Source organism: Diadema setosum, chromosome 4, assembly GCF_964275005.1.
Source record: "Diadema setosum chromosome 4, eeDiaSeto1, whole genome shotgun sequence".
In the NCBI taxonomy this organism is placed as follows: domain Eukaryota; kingdom Metazoa; phylum Echinodermata; class Echinoidea; order Diadematoida; family Diadematidae; genus Diadema; species Diadema setosum.
The window spans coordinates 5,920,169-5,937,460 of NC_092688.1; the positions used below are offsets into that span (position 1 = coordinate 5,920,169).

Consider the following 17,292-nt stretch of genomic DNA (forward strand, 5'->3'; position numbering starts at 1 on the left):
GAATGCCCATTTGTGTTAGTCAATGTAAGCATTCACTTTCTTATCTTGATAAGTGATCTGTATGTTGCAAAGCGTATGTCCCTCTGTTTTGAACGTCAAATCATTGCATGTAATATGTAGCTTTCACACTGATGTCCTTGTTTTTATCTGTGATGTACTTGTCATGTTTTACATTGGATATTTTGTCAGGTTCTGAACTGCCCCAAGTATGCCAAACTTCCCCAAGGCCTGCTACAAGTGAAGGAGATCTCAACAAACTACACTGAGGCTGAGAAGGTGGGTGTAAGTTATGTTCTTAAGCCCTGAGTCTTCCAATTTACTGTAGACTGGCAGGCAGTGGACGAAGCAATATTAGCTGAAATGTCCATAGACCAAATGATAAATAGACTAAATGGAATTTAGACGACCTGACAATAGACCAAAAGATATTAGCCGATGTAGGGAAAAATCCACGTAAACGGAATGACAATCAAACCATCTGGTCATTAGACAAAATTATAATTACCCGTAGCCAAACTGGGCATAAGACCAAGTGAGGATTTGCCCAAATGAGCATTAGATGAAATTGATGGTAGACCAAATGAGTTTAGCCATTGTACGTGTGTGGTGTTAGACGAACTGGGAAGTAGACCGTCTGATAGTAGACCAAGTGGCAATAAACCGTTGTGTAATTTTGGCAATTGACAAGTTTAAAACAGCCCTGAGGCTGGTGGTTCATACGTAAAGCAGTCGTTATTCACATCATGGGCCAAACATTGAATGCTATCAGGAACAGTTCATCATGTTCAAACAGCTAAGGTTTGAATCAACTGTTGAAATTGGAGGTAGTTGAATTTGGTAGTGTCCGAAATGTGCCACTTACTACAAGTTGTGGGAATTTAATTACATGAGTCTTTCACAATCTGTAAATTATCATAAGCTGTGGTGAAAATCTATTTGATAGGCTTTCATTTTTGCTTCCAGAATTTCTGATTTCATTTTCACACGATTAAGAAACCATGTACCAATATGTGTTGTATATTGTGTGTCAAAAGAAAAAATCATTTAGGTCATCCACATAATTTCTTCCTTTTTTTTTCTGTGACAAAAAAAAAAAGTGGCACTCAGTCTAATTAGAATTGATCAGGAAGGTTCATAAGATATAATGTCATTTTGAGAGGGAGCAAATTATATTTTACACTTTGATATTGCAATGGTGGAAATGCTGCATCATGGAGATCACGGATAGCTCGACTTCTGTAAGAAATGCCATCAGCATGTTGATTGGCTTAGGTACAGTGTAAATGGCATACACGTAGATAGTTATTGGTACTTTTTCATGTCAACGTTGTGCAGAAAGTGATGGTTCAGCTTCCAGAAGGTGTGCGGGCATCATGGGATACGTCTAGTCACATGACCATCTTTCACCATGTGAAAGAGTTGCTGACCTTTGCCACTGAATTGAAAGGTAAAGCACATGATCACTGGAGTATGACTCTATTCACTGTCATTGCATTCATTTAGTATATGCTCCTCCACCTCTGATTCTTTCAATAGACCAGTTCGGAGTTCCACTTTGAGCATGAGCAGAAAAAAGGTCATTCGGACCAACAAGCATGTTGGTTTTTTAATTCAGTGGGATAAGTATCTGTGATGTAATGATTATTCATGTAATCCTTATAGATGCTGCTTGCCGGCACATCTACCTGACAGCAAAAGTGGTATTTGACAAATCAATAGAAAGAGGTTGTTAATACATTCAGTGCAAGGTAATGAAATGGATGCGGAATTGATGGATCATTCTGGTCATCTGGTCTATGCAAGTTCATTCTTTGTTTGAGCAGGATTGATGAATACCATAAATCGTTACGTAAAGCTAATGCATTATGTCACTCTGAAAGCGAGTGAAGTGCCCCTAACCGACTGAGATAAAAAGAAAGGTCATTTGGACCAATGTGCCCATGAGCTAACTCCGAACTGGCTTATTGTTCCTGAATGGTAGAAATGAAAACAGCATTCAGATACAGGTGACTCCCTTTATAACTAAGACCTTTGGAGTGGCAGTTCATTTCATTATACCAAAATTTTGTTATATAGCCAACCAGAGAAGTACGTAAAGGAATATTGATGATAATTTTGGGACCTGAATTTTTACTTCATTGTAAGAGAATTTTGTTATGAAAGTATTCATTATAACGGGAGTGCACTGTACAGCATTCATTTCATTGCAGATTGTGCAGGAAAAATATTGAATGTTCATAGTGGGAGAACAGTAGAACTTCTGAAGTAGATAGGTGAAGTATCTTGGTAGACGATTCTGGAGTAGAGACATGTGTAGAGTTCAGAAACCTTAATTACATCACTTCATCACTCAAGAATGTACTATGAAATTATGTGAAAATATACAGACTTGACTAGTGGCAGGAGCAGTTCAAGTCACTGTTTAAAACTTGAAATAAAGTGTGATATTATTTGTTAATGTAATAGTTTCATTTCAAAATTGTGAATGTTACTTCAGTGCTTGATATGTGTCTCCTTCATTTTTGCCAAAGTTGTTTTTGGATGTCTAGAAATTTGCATAAATGCTAAAATTTGTGATGTCATACTTCAGAATTACAAAGTTCATGCAAAGGTGTCATTGTTGGTAACTGACGCTAATATCATTTTCTGTACTTTGGTGATGAAATGATAGCTTTGTTTGAAATTGTGGTTGCCATAGCAACCTTGTCTCCAGCAGGTGATGCCGGTTTGGCATTGAGCGACTCGGTTTCATCGTCATCAGCGTCCTCCTCGTCGCCATCATCATCGACATCCTCCTCCTCCTCATCATCATCATCACCAGCCCATTCTGATGGCATCAACGCGGTGGTCAAGGTGCGACTGATGGAGTTCCACTACAAGTTGTCCTCCAAACACAAGTAAGATGGCATCTTTGTAGAGGAACACCACTCCACATGTATGTTCTGATTGGACTTAAATCTTTCCGTGCCAGGGACTTTGGACATTTTGCCCAATGCTATTGGATTTTCTGTTCCAATCAGCAGTCAAGTACACTCAGTAATTATCAACAACACTATTAATGAGGTGTTTGTAGGTGGTTTTCTATATGTTTCATTGTGTTTGAATAGACACAATTTTTGTGCGTGACTCATAAGGTGTGTATTAGTGGAGTATGTGTGATATGAAAATCTTCTGTATTTTGAATTTTGAGAACTATGTTATAAATTTTCACTCTTGGCTTCATGAAGCAGCATCCTGTAATGTGATGTCAGCTTTGAGGAATCTCAGTAACTGTATTGTTTATGGAACTTTGCAAGCAATATGATGTGATTTTTGTCTCCCCACTTTATCCAGAAACTACATACAGGCCAAAGAGCTGTATCTGGTCAAAGAGGGCGGCAGAGTGTTGAAGGCAACATCTACTGAGGTCATCCTTGGGTTTGATGATCGGCCAGTCATCACAGTGCAGGTTGGTGGACTGCAGAAACAAAATTGACACTAGTCATGTGATTTATCTGTATTGGTATCACATGTCCAATTCCCTCTCTTCCCCCAGCTCGGTTGCAACTACTGTAAACCTCCTTATTTCTGTGAAATTAAATTTTTGCACCGAGTAGCCAAAAGGCATATTCGTGGGTCTACAAATTTATGCTGCGAAATTGCTCATTTGTAGGTTTTCATCCAGGTCACAAAAAAGACCGACTATGCTTTGACATTTCCATGTATTAAAATAGATGTACTCATCATACTCTACTGCACAACATGCATACCAATGTGCATGCGTCATGCCTCACTCTATGATGATTACGCATTACACTAGCACACACATTTGATTACAATATACAATGTCATGTAAGTGATCCATTTGAATCTAGAACCTGCACAGAAAACTACCTGTACCATACACATGTGCACTGAAGTATTCATTAGAATGAATGAATGAATGGCACATTGCCACATTTACAACACAAATGAGAATTATTTTTGGGAGATGGGACAAGAAGTGTTAATGCATACTCTAAATTCATGAGTCCTCACTCAAGAGTGGTCCCACCTGCTCCGGTCCTAAGGCAGTCAGTATGCAGACATTTACAGACATGTTTGTGTGCACATACAATACGTAGTAATGAGATAAGATAATGAAGGTGCCGCACATGCAAGAGGTTAAACTCTTTCAGCCAGAGAGCAGTGAATTCTTGGAAAAGCCTTTTTGCTGATACTGTCTAGGCAACATTAGTCTAGACTCAATGATCACTGGAAACAAAAGCGTGATAGATTTAATCCAGATAGCATAAATCGACCACCCCATGGATGCATCATGTTGGACACTCCAGGCTCAGGATTGGATCTGTTGCATGGCCTTCTACAAGTCTTAATTCACTGGGCATCATCATTGGCAGTTCAAGTGATAGGGAATTAGATTTCAGTCAGATACCACAAATATTATACTGAGTATACGTTCAAGCCCACTTGGCCATATCTCAAGTGCTTTTTGAAGGAGCTCAGATCAATGTGCTTTTGTTTCTACTATTCATACCCTCAGTGGCCAGGTATCAGATTTAATGAAAAGAAATTAACTTGTTCATAGGTGGCTTAGTGTATGTCTATATATCTCCATTCAAACGTTGTGTCTTTCTAACCAGGCGGCCTGTGTTGAGAAACTGGTGGACAGTCCACAGCTTCTGGACGACAGGATGAGCTTTGCTGACCTCAGTTCAAAAAATAGAGCATGGTAAGGCTGCTGACTTCAGCTTGCACGAAAGCAACATCACAACTAATATCTTCTGTTATATTCCTCCTAGCTTTTCATGCTTCCAGTATGTTAGTCACTTGCATGCCATTCCTAGAAGAGCAAGGATTAATGAAATCTAGTTTATCTGTCAGAAATAGAAAATCTTAGGAGCAAGCCACATGATGATCAGTTTTTATAAAACATTTTATGCTGATGACTGTAAATTGACTTTATATAATACTTCTACGTGGTATTTGACTGAAATAATTGCATCTGTTGCCAGACATTGTCAAATGCAACTCCCTAAGACAACTCCACATTGCCACCTAAGATGTTTGTGATGTGTTTCACCTCCGCAAATTCATGTTCAATCTTCTGTCATACGTACACTCTTCTCAGGGGAATTTTCATGCGATCACTGGACATCACATTCCCACATCAATACGACTTTGCTGACAACTATACGGAGGTGAGTAACATCTTTACAGGGGATGGGTGTGTTTGAGGAATTGTGCAGTACCATTCCTGCATGTCCTGCACATATATTGTAGTTCAAAAACAATGACTGTTCTCTGTCAGTGAAAAAAAAAAAATATAAAAGGTACCATGAAGACTGCTTTCATAGGAGTGATAATCAAGAAAAAGGATTGGTAAACACAAGATAAAGAATTGAAATAGAGTTTAGGAATTATCAGCATCTGAATGACACGCTCTGTTGACCCTCAAGTTTTTCTAAGTCTTCAGAGATGAGAAAAAAGACAGACAATTTTGCTGTCTGCAGATCTACATGATATCTGTAGAGATGATAAAGGATGTTGTCCTGCCTTCTTGTATTCTCATTCAGTCTCATTATTTTTTTAAATACTTATTTGCGCCATCACGTGTTGTTTTGATCGGCATCTATCTAGAGTTTCCATACTCCACACTAGACTTAGAGTGAAGTGCCCCTTTCCTATTCACAGATCATCAATATCAGGAAGTGGTTGAAGATGCTGCACCAGAAGAAGCGGGTTGGGGAGGAGAAGCTCTATGCCGACATCCTCATCAGAGCACAGGTGAGCACCACTGCCCCCATTTTGCATACATGAGTAACACACCTCACACCACACACCACAGACAACTCCAGAGAAGGTTTAATCCCATACAACCAGATACATGCTGGAATTCATGCTCATTTTATCACTATGGAGCACACATGAGATGTATCACTCTGAATACGTAGATGTTACGCACCCAATGATATCGGGATAGACCTGCTATGCCCCCTTTCATACCCAAGAATGATCACTTATATTATAACTATAAACTATAAGCTGCTGATTTAGTTCTAACTTATGGAACTTACATTTGGCCATGTTGAAAGCAGATCACAAGTTTGGATGGGTTTCATTTATTTTTGTTTGTTTGTTTCGTTTCAGGTGCTTTTATGCCTCTGCGACTAAGTGTCGCCGGAGGCATTATTTTAACTTATGATTCCATGTATCATATTGTCCCTTTTTAAAAGTTTATGTACAGTGTAGTTTACTCTCTTCAGGATACAGAGAGAGGTACCGGGTATAAAACAATTGCATTGAAATGTAAGCAGATTTGCTCTAAGTTTGATGGATATGCCAAGGCATCAAAATTGCTACTTGTAACTCTTGGATGTAACCATTGAAACTAACACTCAATTTTTTATTTGCCATTGTGTCTTCATTGGGCTGGTTTCAATAGTGCTTTGGACATGTAACAGCAAGCAAAATTATGAACAAATTGTGATCTGAACTCATCAAAATACACTGTATATCGTATGTAAATTTTGTTTTGTTTCTTTTCAGGTCTTCAAGATGCAGATTGATGACGATCCCTTTGAAGTCAAACTTGGAGTCAACTATGAGGTAATGACCAATGTTTTAGTTTCTGGATTGTGTCTATGACTATGAGTGGTAATGTAAAGATGATACATTTGTCAGCAGATAATTGGCATACTCTAGCTAACAACCATAGGGCAGTACTAGCAGTGATTGACAGTTTCTGCCTGGTGCAATGCAGCATGCTGTACACGCTGATATTTTCACTGACAGATTTTTTTTTTTTGTGACTTGCAGTTGCTTTAACATTTTTTTTTATTTTTCCATTTTTTTTTTTTGCTTGGTAATCTTATTATGATGATTGGAAGAAAAAAAAAAATGTACAAATGTTCAAAACAAAGTGTCATTTCGAAGTCATTTGATATTGCAATGCTGTTACAGTGTATGCTGGCCTGGGACAGTGCTTGCATAGAAAATTTTTGTTTTCAATTGGTCATACCATTTTCCACACATTGTTATTTTCTCAATCGAGAGTCTATTCATGAAATTTGCAAAAATAAAACCACTGTGACATTTTCAGCATATGCAGTTTCTTAAATTTAAACATTTATGAGAGAAAGTTTTACCACGGTTTCATTTCTCTGCAGCTGATGAAGGATGAGCATGCAGAGAGTGAGAGAAGGAGGGAGCTGCTGGATAAAAAGGTAGAAGACTTGAAGAGGAGCCATGGTCAGCTGCTTCCAGGTGAGGAAGGCACCTTGTCTTTTAACAGGGCACCTTGTCTTCAACAAGGTACCTTGCCTTTAACAAGGCACCTTTGTCTTCAACATGTCTTCAACAAGGTACCTTGTCTTCAACAAGGCACCTTGTCTTCAACATCAGTCTGTTCAGGGTATAGAATTTAGAGGAGACTTCTGGGTGATTTTCAGCCTTTTACATCTGAACAACTATAAATAAATTAATTATACTGAGTACAGAGTCCCAGAGTCTCAGAATTTACTGTGATTGGGATGAGAAATAAGAATGTTTTCAACATTTATAACAATTTGCAATGAATAAGGATGATGACATGGCAGCCTCACCAAAAGAATGCACGAGTTGGGTTTCAAGGAAGCAGAACAGAAGAAAAAGGCATGCATAGATTTTACACAGGTGCACTTGTTAAGCAAGTGGTATTGTAGTGGAATTGAACTGCTACATTTCTGAAATATGTGAGGCTCCTATGTCATCAACACAGTTCAGAGTAATTACTTTAAGATTTTCAGAGTATTGGTTTCTCAAGGACCACAATAAATTCCACGAATAAATACATGGAGCTGTCGATTTATGTAGTATAAAAAAGTGTGAATTTATGAAAATCGTCTGGAATGCCCCTTTAAGGTTTCCTGGTGTGAGTAGACTTGAAATGATCTGTTTGGGTAGTAAGAGAGGAGTAAGACGGTTTGAAAGGTGTGAGGGATATGAAAAGGGAGGAAAAAGATTCAGAAAGTGGCGACATCATTGCACATCATCTTGGCTATGTCATTGCATGTTGCTCTAAATGAAATCAATATGGCATGTGTCAAGATTGAGTCTTCCTTATTGCCAGCATTCAAAGTAAATTTATCACCAATCTTGTTCCAATTTATTATTCTCTTTGCAGCCAAGAAGATCGAGGAACTGTACATCTCACTGGAGAAGAAGTGCATCGAGATATTCCAGACTCGCTCCAAGTCGCTCTACGCCTCCACCCCAATGCGACAAGCCCTGGTGACCTTTACCCTCACTGGACTGGAGATCAGCGCCCTCGCAGACGAGTCCATGAATGGACGGACAAACATCCTGAGACATATGAGAGGAATAGATAGTGCCAGGTGAGGGGAAGGATTGATTTTAATCTCTCTTGAATTCCATGTATGCTGAAGATTATATTCCACAATGTATAATTGCTTTATATAAAATTGCCATTTTCATTGCCATTTGGGGTTTTGTTTGTGTGTGAGGTAAGGATTAGCTAAGCAACCATTCTTCACAGTTATTAAATGTTTGTACACTTGTTTGTATTACTAGTCTTGTTCAAAGTTAGATATTATGAATTATAATGTCAAAAGCTTGATGAATATGTAGTAGAGAAAATACCAGTAGCCTTGGCTACTTTCTATCATGTGTATATACAACACATAAATGTCTGTAGAGAATTTGCAGAATCGTTCGAGTATTCAAGTGTCCTCCATGTGGATTGAGGGATTTACAAGCATGCCTCATACCTCTTGCCTCCATCCATCCCGCCCCCAGCCCTCCGCCAGGGGACGACGTGGAGTTCAGTACCCTCTGGTGCCGCATGGTGCGTGGCCACTGTAAGCAGTTCTCCCTCAAGCTTCGGGACTACCCCCAGAGCCTGTGGCAGATTGATGACTGGCACTGGTGGGGCAAGCTCGTGGGAGCTGAGCAGACAGGGCTGCCTAGAGGTGAGAGTATTGCCTTTGACCCTTGATATCAATGACCTCTAGCATGTGCATTGAAGTACAGATGGTAAACGCATGGTTTGATGGGCTGTGAGTTATAAGATGGTAAGCACATGGCTCGTAGACACATGGGAGTAAGAAACAGTAGTTCTGTGGCATGACTTGTGTTTAGGGTACTAGTGTGGCTATCAGGTCTGTTCAAAGTAACAAAATAATTGATATAATTATGAAAAAACAAAGTGAAAGTTTTTCTTGATTTTCCATGCTCTATAAGAGCAATTAGTGAGAGTGCTCAGCTCAGTTTGGATGAAAGTGTTGCAGGAAGTTTACTATCTTTTTCATTTGTGCCCAGTGATTTTCAGTAAATAATGCTCGATGTCATTTCATTTAGTAATTTTTCCCTTTACTAAAGTGTGAAATTAACAGTCCTTCCAAAGAAGATTATATGAACATAGATATATATATATGCACTCCTATGAAATGCTCAATGTGCCTTGTTGGTAATGTAAGATAATCATTGTTTATGTTGTACATGTACATGTCTGGCAAGAATATGCGTAGGGCTGTAGTGATTTGAGAACAATTGTCAAGTGTCGCTTTTGATTTTGGTACCAATAAGTAGATATCTCCTGATTCTTTTGTGTTCTTCTGTAGCAAAACGTGAGGGGTTAGTTGAGGTCGGTGACCCCTGGGAGGATGTCACGGTCACCCGCAACATGCCACCTCTCAAGTTCTTCCATGACCTTACAACTGGTAAGCAGTCCTGAGATGAGTGGAGTTAGGAGAAAGAGACAGCATTCCATTATGTTTATTTGAATCAAAGATAGAATAGATTTTTCTGTGTCTGTGTTTTGTGTCTTGAGAACTGGCTCATATTCCAGAAAAAATAATGTTGATAGAGACATTTACTGCAACAGACTGTACAAAAGCTGAAGGTACATATTCACATTGTGATGTATTTGTTGGGAAGAAGACATACCACTTCATAGTGCCAAATCAAATGCAATGTATAGCTGTATTTCGCTCAATCTCAGATGTTTGAAAACACATGAGCTGTGCGAGTCATTTAAAGTGTAAATTTGTTTTGGGAATTATTCAGTGTGCCTGCTTTATTTTTTTTGTTGCTGTAGCATTCTTACCACCTGTGTACATTCTACAAGTCCATATGAAGCAGTGAGTTAAAAAGCACTTGGACAGAAAATATGAAGTGTGTACTAATGAAGGTCTCTTCAGCTCTGTGAATACAGGCCAAAATGGTTCGTTTTCTTGTAGTATTATTGCTTCCATGTACGTGCTTAATGTCATCTTTGCTTTCCCTTCACACCTGGATACCTCCAGATGCCACTGAGATGAGTATGGCGTACGGCCCCAGCATCGAGTCGGCCTGGAACCAGATCGGGCTGGCTGCCAACCTCCTGAACCGCCCCTCTGTGGACCCCAGCAAGCCCCTCCCCTTCTGGGACAAGTCCCGCCTCCTGTTCCACGGCCGGCTAACCATCTCGCTGCAGCAGTGCAACATGCTGTGGCTGACCACCAAGGACCCCTACAACACCACTGAACAGCTGGACTGGGAGTGGACGGACATCTACCTAGACTGGACGAATGGTGGGTGTGGGCTTACAAGCTTATTGCATCCAGTATGATTTTTATGTAGATTTGCAATGTGCAGAATCACTACCAGAAGTTAGTGCAACAAAAAGACTCTCATATGAGTCATTGCAATAAGCTCTGATGAAAGTCAACATGGAAATATCCTTCACTTTAAGTCCATTCTGCATTTTTGGCAGTCTTGGCCTTTGCAAGATGACTTCGTGATAGATTTAGTTATGTCTAAGGTTGATTATGTTAAAAGGAAAGTGAAAACAAATGAGAAAAAGAGTGCTCTTGATAGACCTTATCGCTCTATTGGTTCAAATGAACAATTTGAACGATTTTTATATGTCTGTTCTGTACACAGCCAAAGTCTGAAAACAGTTTGTGCCGAAGATAGCTCTTATACACAAACACATGCACACACAATGCATTTATTGCACTTTTTCTGCAAGGGATTACACAAGCTAAACATGTGCCAAGTTTAAGAATTTTAGAAGGCACTTGCTGTTCTGCGCTGCTTTGGATGCATAATTGTCATCTTTTGCTAATTTTTGTTGCAGCACACTTCTTGATCAAGGGCAATCTGGACATCTTTCTGAGAACGGCATCCAAGTACGATGATGTGAGACTGATCCACCTTCCAAGGTTCCGACTAGAGTGAGTGAAATCTTCCGTAACATCCTCTTTTTCGTCCAAATTCATCCTCCTCAGATAATCCAAGCTGTCTTCAAATTACTCAGTGCTAGAGGAACAAGTGAAACAAATGATGAGAGACAATAGAAAAGTACATGTAACCCTGAATCAATTTTAAATCTATATTTCAGAAATATACACTGTTTTCTCACTGGTCGCTGTATTGTATATCATGTCAAATCTGTTTCACTTAAGTTTTTTTTTTTTGCCTGGTTTACTTTCATCGTGGTTGATGCTATTACTTTTGTATGTGCTTATTTCATGTAAACCATAGATGATTAATCACACAAACCATTAAATTGCATCATTGGGTGTCACATATATCTCCTGTCAAGTGAACACAGCTTCTGAAATGCTTGATGTTTTGTAACAATGAGTTGTCCTACTTCGTCAAAGTAGTAAATAACTGTAACTGTCTTCTACCATCTGTCTCTTTCCTTTCTATCTGTCTAACAATCCATCTCTTGTCTATCTCTCTCTCCCGCCCTGTCCATCTCCATATATCCCTCTTTATCTCTCACTCGCTTTCTCAATATATTTGTTTATATATCTATCAATCCATCTCTATCTGTCTGTTTCTCTCTTTTCCCACTTACTCTCCTGGATAGTATTGACCTTGGCTGGGTGTGTAATGGAGACTGCAATGATCATCACAGCGTTGTGCCGTGTGCTCCTGATAAAGTTCCTGCACATTCCACCAACCAGGTATCAATCTCTCTTTTTTGTTGTTGTCGTGGCAACCTCCTGTCCTCTTGAATGCTGTTATATTCTTTACATTGGTGCAAAGAGTACTGTCTTTTCTATTCTGCGATATTTAAGCTATCCTTCAGCAAAAAGCATTAGACACCGATCAGTCGTTTTCATTGCATTTAAATATTTACTTTTTGATTGCATTGAAAATAACAGAATTTCAGGTGTTCTCCTAGCATTGCTTAGCATGCTCTCAGAGTTGTACTGGCATTTATTAGAATGGGAAGTTAATAATCAGATTTTTCTAGTTGATTGGCTTTATTTTTATTGTGTGTTTGTGTATGTGATATTACAGGAAGGTATAACAGTAAACCCTCACAGGTAATTACAATTGAAATATTACTTGTCAGATGAAAAGTGATACATAAAACAGAATAGAAACCAGTGAATGGAGAGCAGATAGAATGACTCCATATAAAGGTCATCATGATCACTGATACACAAAAACAGAAATAGTATGAGCAGCATTTCATTTGTTTTGATATTATAGAATAAAAACGAAAATATTACATCAGCATGCTCTAGTAGAAATGATAAACCCCTGTTCTATCTGCCTTTGGAATTGAGAATTTTCTTCAAATGCTAACTGTACAACTCTTGCTTATGCTAGTCTGAAACTGTCATGTGTTGAATTCCAGATGTACAATGTAATCATTCAGCATTTTTTCCAGAAAAGCTTGAAGTGATGATTAAGTGCAAAGTTATGTAAGGTGCTGCGATGCAAGTCATATGACCATTTCTTTTTGTTCTCCATTCTCACACATGATGTCAGGTTCACGATTCCTACGCAGCTTTCCGCTCCCAGAACCTCAACCTGAAGATGTCGTTGGACATTAGGGGGACGAAGGTAGGTGAATAGCTATGTTTTCAGAGGAGGGAATTGTTGAGCATTAATGCCATGTGTTTTGTATTTCTCTATTCATTACCAAATAGAATATACTATTGAAGATACTGTGTTCATGTTTTAAACTGTGAAAGTGCGTTTAATTAGTTCCTCTCCTTTCTGCAATATTTAGCCTTAAGAAGTGACAGATATACCTCACTTGCCAGGAATTCTTCAGTTTAGATTGCTTTATCACAGCAAATGCTGCAAAATTTGTCGTACCCTTTAGTACTAATAATAATGGAAAAATGTAATCTATTCAAATATTGCCTTCTGCAGTTATTTTTTATGAATGTGAGCTTAATTTATGTCAAATTGCATAAAATCAGTTCATGCTGTTATTTGTGTCTGTGTGTGCTAATTCTTATGAACACTTCAGAATTGATATATAATAGAATTCACTTCTTTTTGTTGGTATTTTTTGCAATAATTTCTAAGCTTCCCGAGGGACAAAGTCTCTTTTAATTGTCATTTTTATTTCTGTTCTGCCCCCCCCCCCCCTCCTTCTGCTTGATTTTACCTGTACCTTCCCAGGAGGGGGAGGAAGAGGATACCCCAAATTGTCTCTTCTACAGCAGCACCATGAGATGGCTACAAAACTTTCAGGTTTGTGATAACTAATCTTTTCATGGAGTTCACAATATCAAAGGCAAGAATCTATATGAGATATTCATTATACATGTATATATTTTTTTTCTCTCTATGCAATCAGGGACTGGTGTATGTTTAGATTGTAGTTGACATGTTCTCCAAAAATGAATCCCCAGAACTGTAAAAATTCAAAGGAAATTTAAAAAAAGCTGATTCCAGGTTGTGCTCATATTGTTATTCAGCTGCATTTGGAGATTCTTTATAAACTTGATTAAACACTTATGAGTTGTTGATTATTTGCTTTCATTGCAAGGTGCCATTTTGATGTGATAAAGATGATGATGATGATTTTTGGGTACTGTGACTGTTTATAGCATATGTATTATGGCTCAAAATCTTTTAGATGAAAATTTCAGAGTTTACACAAAACTTTCTACATGAACACTTCTTAGCACAATCTTAGGTGAGCATAGCTGACATCTTACAAAAGTAAAAATAGAACCAATTATATAGTATACTGCCAGTTGATAGAATCCTGTTAATTATTATTATTTTTTTTTTGTGTGTGTGAATATGCTATAGAAAGGCTTGAAATACAATGTATCCCACAGTTACATGTGCATGTTCAAATTACGCTTTGCTGTAACATTGGAGTTTAAGATCAGACTATGAAAGACTTGCATTACCTGGCAAGCTACTGATCTTTTTGTATCCAACAGACCTGTGTACTGGGAAATGTGACAAGGCCAATCAAGCGGGGAAAGGTGTTCAACAACACTGTACCAAAGAAGAAAGCTCTCAGCAGACACTACAAGTGAGTTGTTTCAACCCTGCTGCATTCCTTGCATTTCATTACTCTTTCTTACTGATAGTCCTTATAATTCAAGTGGATTTAAAAATATTGCATTATATGTAAGCGGCCTCTGAATATGTTTGATGTTGGTAATGGTGTTGTTATTTCTGTATATCTTTGCAGACTTGTTGATTTCCAGGCGAAGTTTCCCAACTTCCAGGTGAACTACTGGGCCTCCTTTGCCAAGCAGAGGGGCATTGAGGTGTGCCTGGGGCCCGGTATGTTCCACTCCCAGAACAGCCTGCAGCTGGTGGAGGTGAACGATGGGCTCATTCACAGACCCATGGTAGGTTTCCTCAGAATAATCGTGATGATGAGATGATGGTATTGGTATTGATGATGATGATGATAATGATGATGATGATGACGATGATTGATTGTAATGATAATGATGGTGATGGTGATGTTGATGGTGACGGTGATGATGATGATGACGACGACGACGACGATGATGATAATGATGATGATTCTGGTGATTATGATGCAGTTTATGATGATGAAGATGATTATGAAGAGAATGATGATGAAGGCAATTCGGACATAAAATAGGTCATCCTATTTCATGCATTTTTGTTAAAGAATCTTGTATCTTTTTACCCTGTGGAGAGAGACTGCCATAATGGAAAAAATAATTCTTGATTTGCTGTCTGAATCAAGACAAAAACTTTCTAATAATTCTATACATGTGTGTTCAAGACGTCTATTACAGTGTTTTCATATAGTTTCCTGTTATGTGCAGTTGATGGCTCTGAACTTTGTGACATAAATAACTTTAATTGCAGAGTCTCATTTTCTTATGTCTGTTGTGTGTTTGCCATTTTTTTTGTATCTATCTGTAAGGTACATTTTCCATGTTAACAGTCTTTAATGTTGTTTCAGGCTGACTGGAGTGTTGTGGAGCTTGAATACGAGGTCGGAGAAAGTCATGTCTACCTCTACACCTCCAATGTAGATGAAGTTAAAGTGAGTATACATAATATTTCATGATGCCAGAAGTTCTCACATATTGCATGCAAGGATATCCCTTCGCAGAAATAAAAGCACTCAACTACGTTATCCCAAATGCCTGAAGTCCTTACCTGTTTCACGATTGCACCAATGTCAATTCAGATACTTTGGGATTTTCCCCAATGAAATTTTCATTCATTCATTAAAAAAGAAAAAAAAATATGGAAAGTGGTGTTAGCCTTTTAAGCTTGAATCTTGCAAATCTGAAAATAAGTGTTTACATTGCATTGAATACATCCATACACATGGAATAACACTGTAAATGTAAATATTATTATGTAGAAGTCTTTAAATGTCTTTGAAATTGTTTTGACAAAGGTTTAGAGAAAGTTGGAACCTGCGTGGTGTATGATAATGTTGATAAAAGCGATGATGCTCCTGAAGATGATGCTGTTGATAAAAATCAGATGATGTCTGGTCGGTGATAATGAAAAGAGCATCAAGTTCGATTCACAATATAATGAAGTTTTACCATGATGGTATATTGTAGCAAGAACAAATTACTGTTCATACCAACAACAACCGTTGTACATGATATTCATGATTGATATGGGCAGTACAAATAGTGGTGATATTTGAACAATATAACAATGTAATTGTAGTATTCACTATGAAATATTTGAGGCTGAGCAAGAAATTCATCTTTTTAATGTACACCATCTTTAGTGTGCATTATGTAAATTTGTGTCTGTATTTGTGTAATACTTTTGACTAAGATCACTTTTTTGTTATTGAAACTCTCTTGACAGAACTTGGTCATTAACAAAGCTGAGGCAGAGAAGCACCATTTGGCCAGTGTCTCAAAGTGAGTCTCAGCTGATTGTCATTTTCTCCCTGATACTTAATGATTGATGATGATAAAATTGTTTGTTTGGGAGGGTTAAGACCCTCATTTTAATTTAAAACACACACACACACACACACATCAATACATGAATAAGTGAATAGATAGATAGATAGATACAAATTGAAATAGAGGTATGAATAAACAAAAATTTGAATAAATGAATAAAAAATAAGAATCTAGCTCTGACTCACTGAGTCAATCCATCTGTCGATATTGCCCACTTCAGATTTGTGGTCACAGTGACCATAATATTCCATATTTTGTCATCTCTAGGGTGCAAGGTGATATTTTGATTTAAAAGCAAAGGGAATGAAAAGGAAATCTAAAGCAGATTTGCCATCAGTTTGAAAGTGCCTCATTAGAATTTACCAGAATATTATTTGATGATCATTGATCAGTCAGTTGTAAATGGAAGGATCACTCACAATGAACTTTAACCTCTATCAGAAACATGTTTCAAGCAACTACACAATGGTTAAAGTATGCATACAAGATTCATGAAGTTCCAACGCAGTTCAGATGTAAAATGCAAAAATATATATATATCAACCATATGAATGTCTTTGTAGGGCACATTTTCATGTCTTTTTAAGCTGAAGCATTTTGAATGGTACAAGTCTGTGGAGTTTTCCAACTCCCAACCCTGGAGTGTTGTGTGTTCGCTCTGTGACCATTGTCTCGCTCCGCACTGTAGGGTCAACTACAGCCGGCTGAAGTGCAAGACCTTGGGGCCAGACCTGGATGAGATGCAGGAAGTGTTGGAGGAGGAGGAGGAAGAAGTGAAGGATGCTAAGAGGATGAACACAGAGAATGAAGAGAAGGTAAGAAAGTGCCACGCCCACTGGTGGTACTTTCCAGTGTCAAGATTGTCAATATTAAGTACCTGATCAGTGGGAATGCTGGGGGATGATTGTTCCAATCCTTGTGGGATTCATTTAAGAGTACATTATATGTCTATTGTTGTGTGAAAATTATTTGCTTCAGAATGGTCTCATATTCAAGTAATGTGCAGTTCAATGTTTCCAGGTTAGCATGACTGTACAGTGACGGGGGGGATGATTGTTCAAGGAATGAAACTCATTTACAATTGTCCACATTTGTGATCAGATATGCTTATTCACTAACTGTA

At 38.2% G+C, this 17,292-nt stretch overlaps 1 protein-coding gene across 1 annotated transcript in view; it reads left to right on the forward strand.

The window, feature by feature from the left end:
- LOC140226798 (bridge-like lipid transfer protein family member 2) overlaps nt 1-17,292 on the forward strand; it is a 59,633-nt gene that overhangs the window by 21,388 nt on the left and 20,953 nt on the right. Inside the window, exons 20-41 of the mRNA XM_072307222.1 lie at nt 190-276; nt 1,336-1,447; nt 2,699-2,897; nt 3,334-3,448; nt 4,623-4,711; nt 5,111-5,180; nt 5,674-5,766; nt 6,529-6,588; nt 7,149-7,245; nt 8,144-8,354; nt 8,776-8,948; nt 9,600-9,698; nt 10,284-10,550; nt 11,099-11,195; nt 11,840-11,936; nt 12,754-12,828; nt 13,399-13,470; nt 14,175-14,269; nt 14,432-14,594; nt 15,188-15,271; nt 16,066-16,121; nt 16,858-16,984. Coding sequence (XP_072163323.1) covers nt 190-276; nt 1,336-1,447; nt 2,699-2,897; nt 3,334-3,448; nt 4,623-4,711; nt 5,111-5,180; nt 5,674-5,766; nt 6,529-6,588; nt 7,149-7,245; nt 8,144-8,354; nt 8,776-8,948; nt 9,600-9,698; nt 10,284-10,550; nt 11,099-11,195; nt 11,840-11,936; nt 12,754-12,828; nt 13,399-13,470; nt 14,175-14,269; nt 14,432-14,594; nt 15,188-15,271; nt 16,066-16,121; nt 16,858-16,984 — 2,538 coding nt within the window. The remainder of the gene's footprint in view (nt 1-189; nt 277-1,335; nt 1,448-2,698; nt 2,898-3,333; nt 3,449-4,622; nt 4,712-5,110; nt 5,181-5,673; nt 5,767-6,528; nt 6,589-7,148; nt 7,246-8,143; nt 8,355-8,775; nt 8,949-9,599; nt 9,699-10,283; nt 10,551-11,098; nt 11,196-11,839; nt 11,937-12,753; nt 12,829-13,398; nt 13,471-14,174; nt 14,270-14,431; nt 14,595-15,187; nt 15,272-16,065; nt 16,122-16,857; nt 16,985-17,292) is intronic.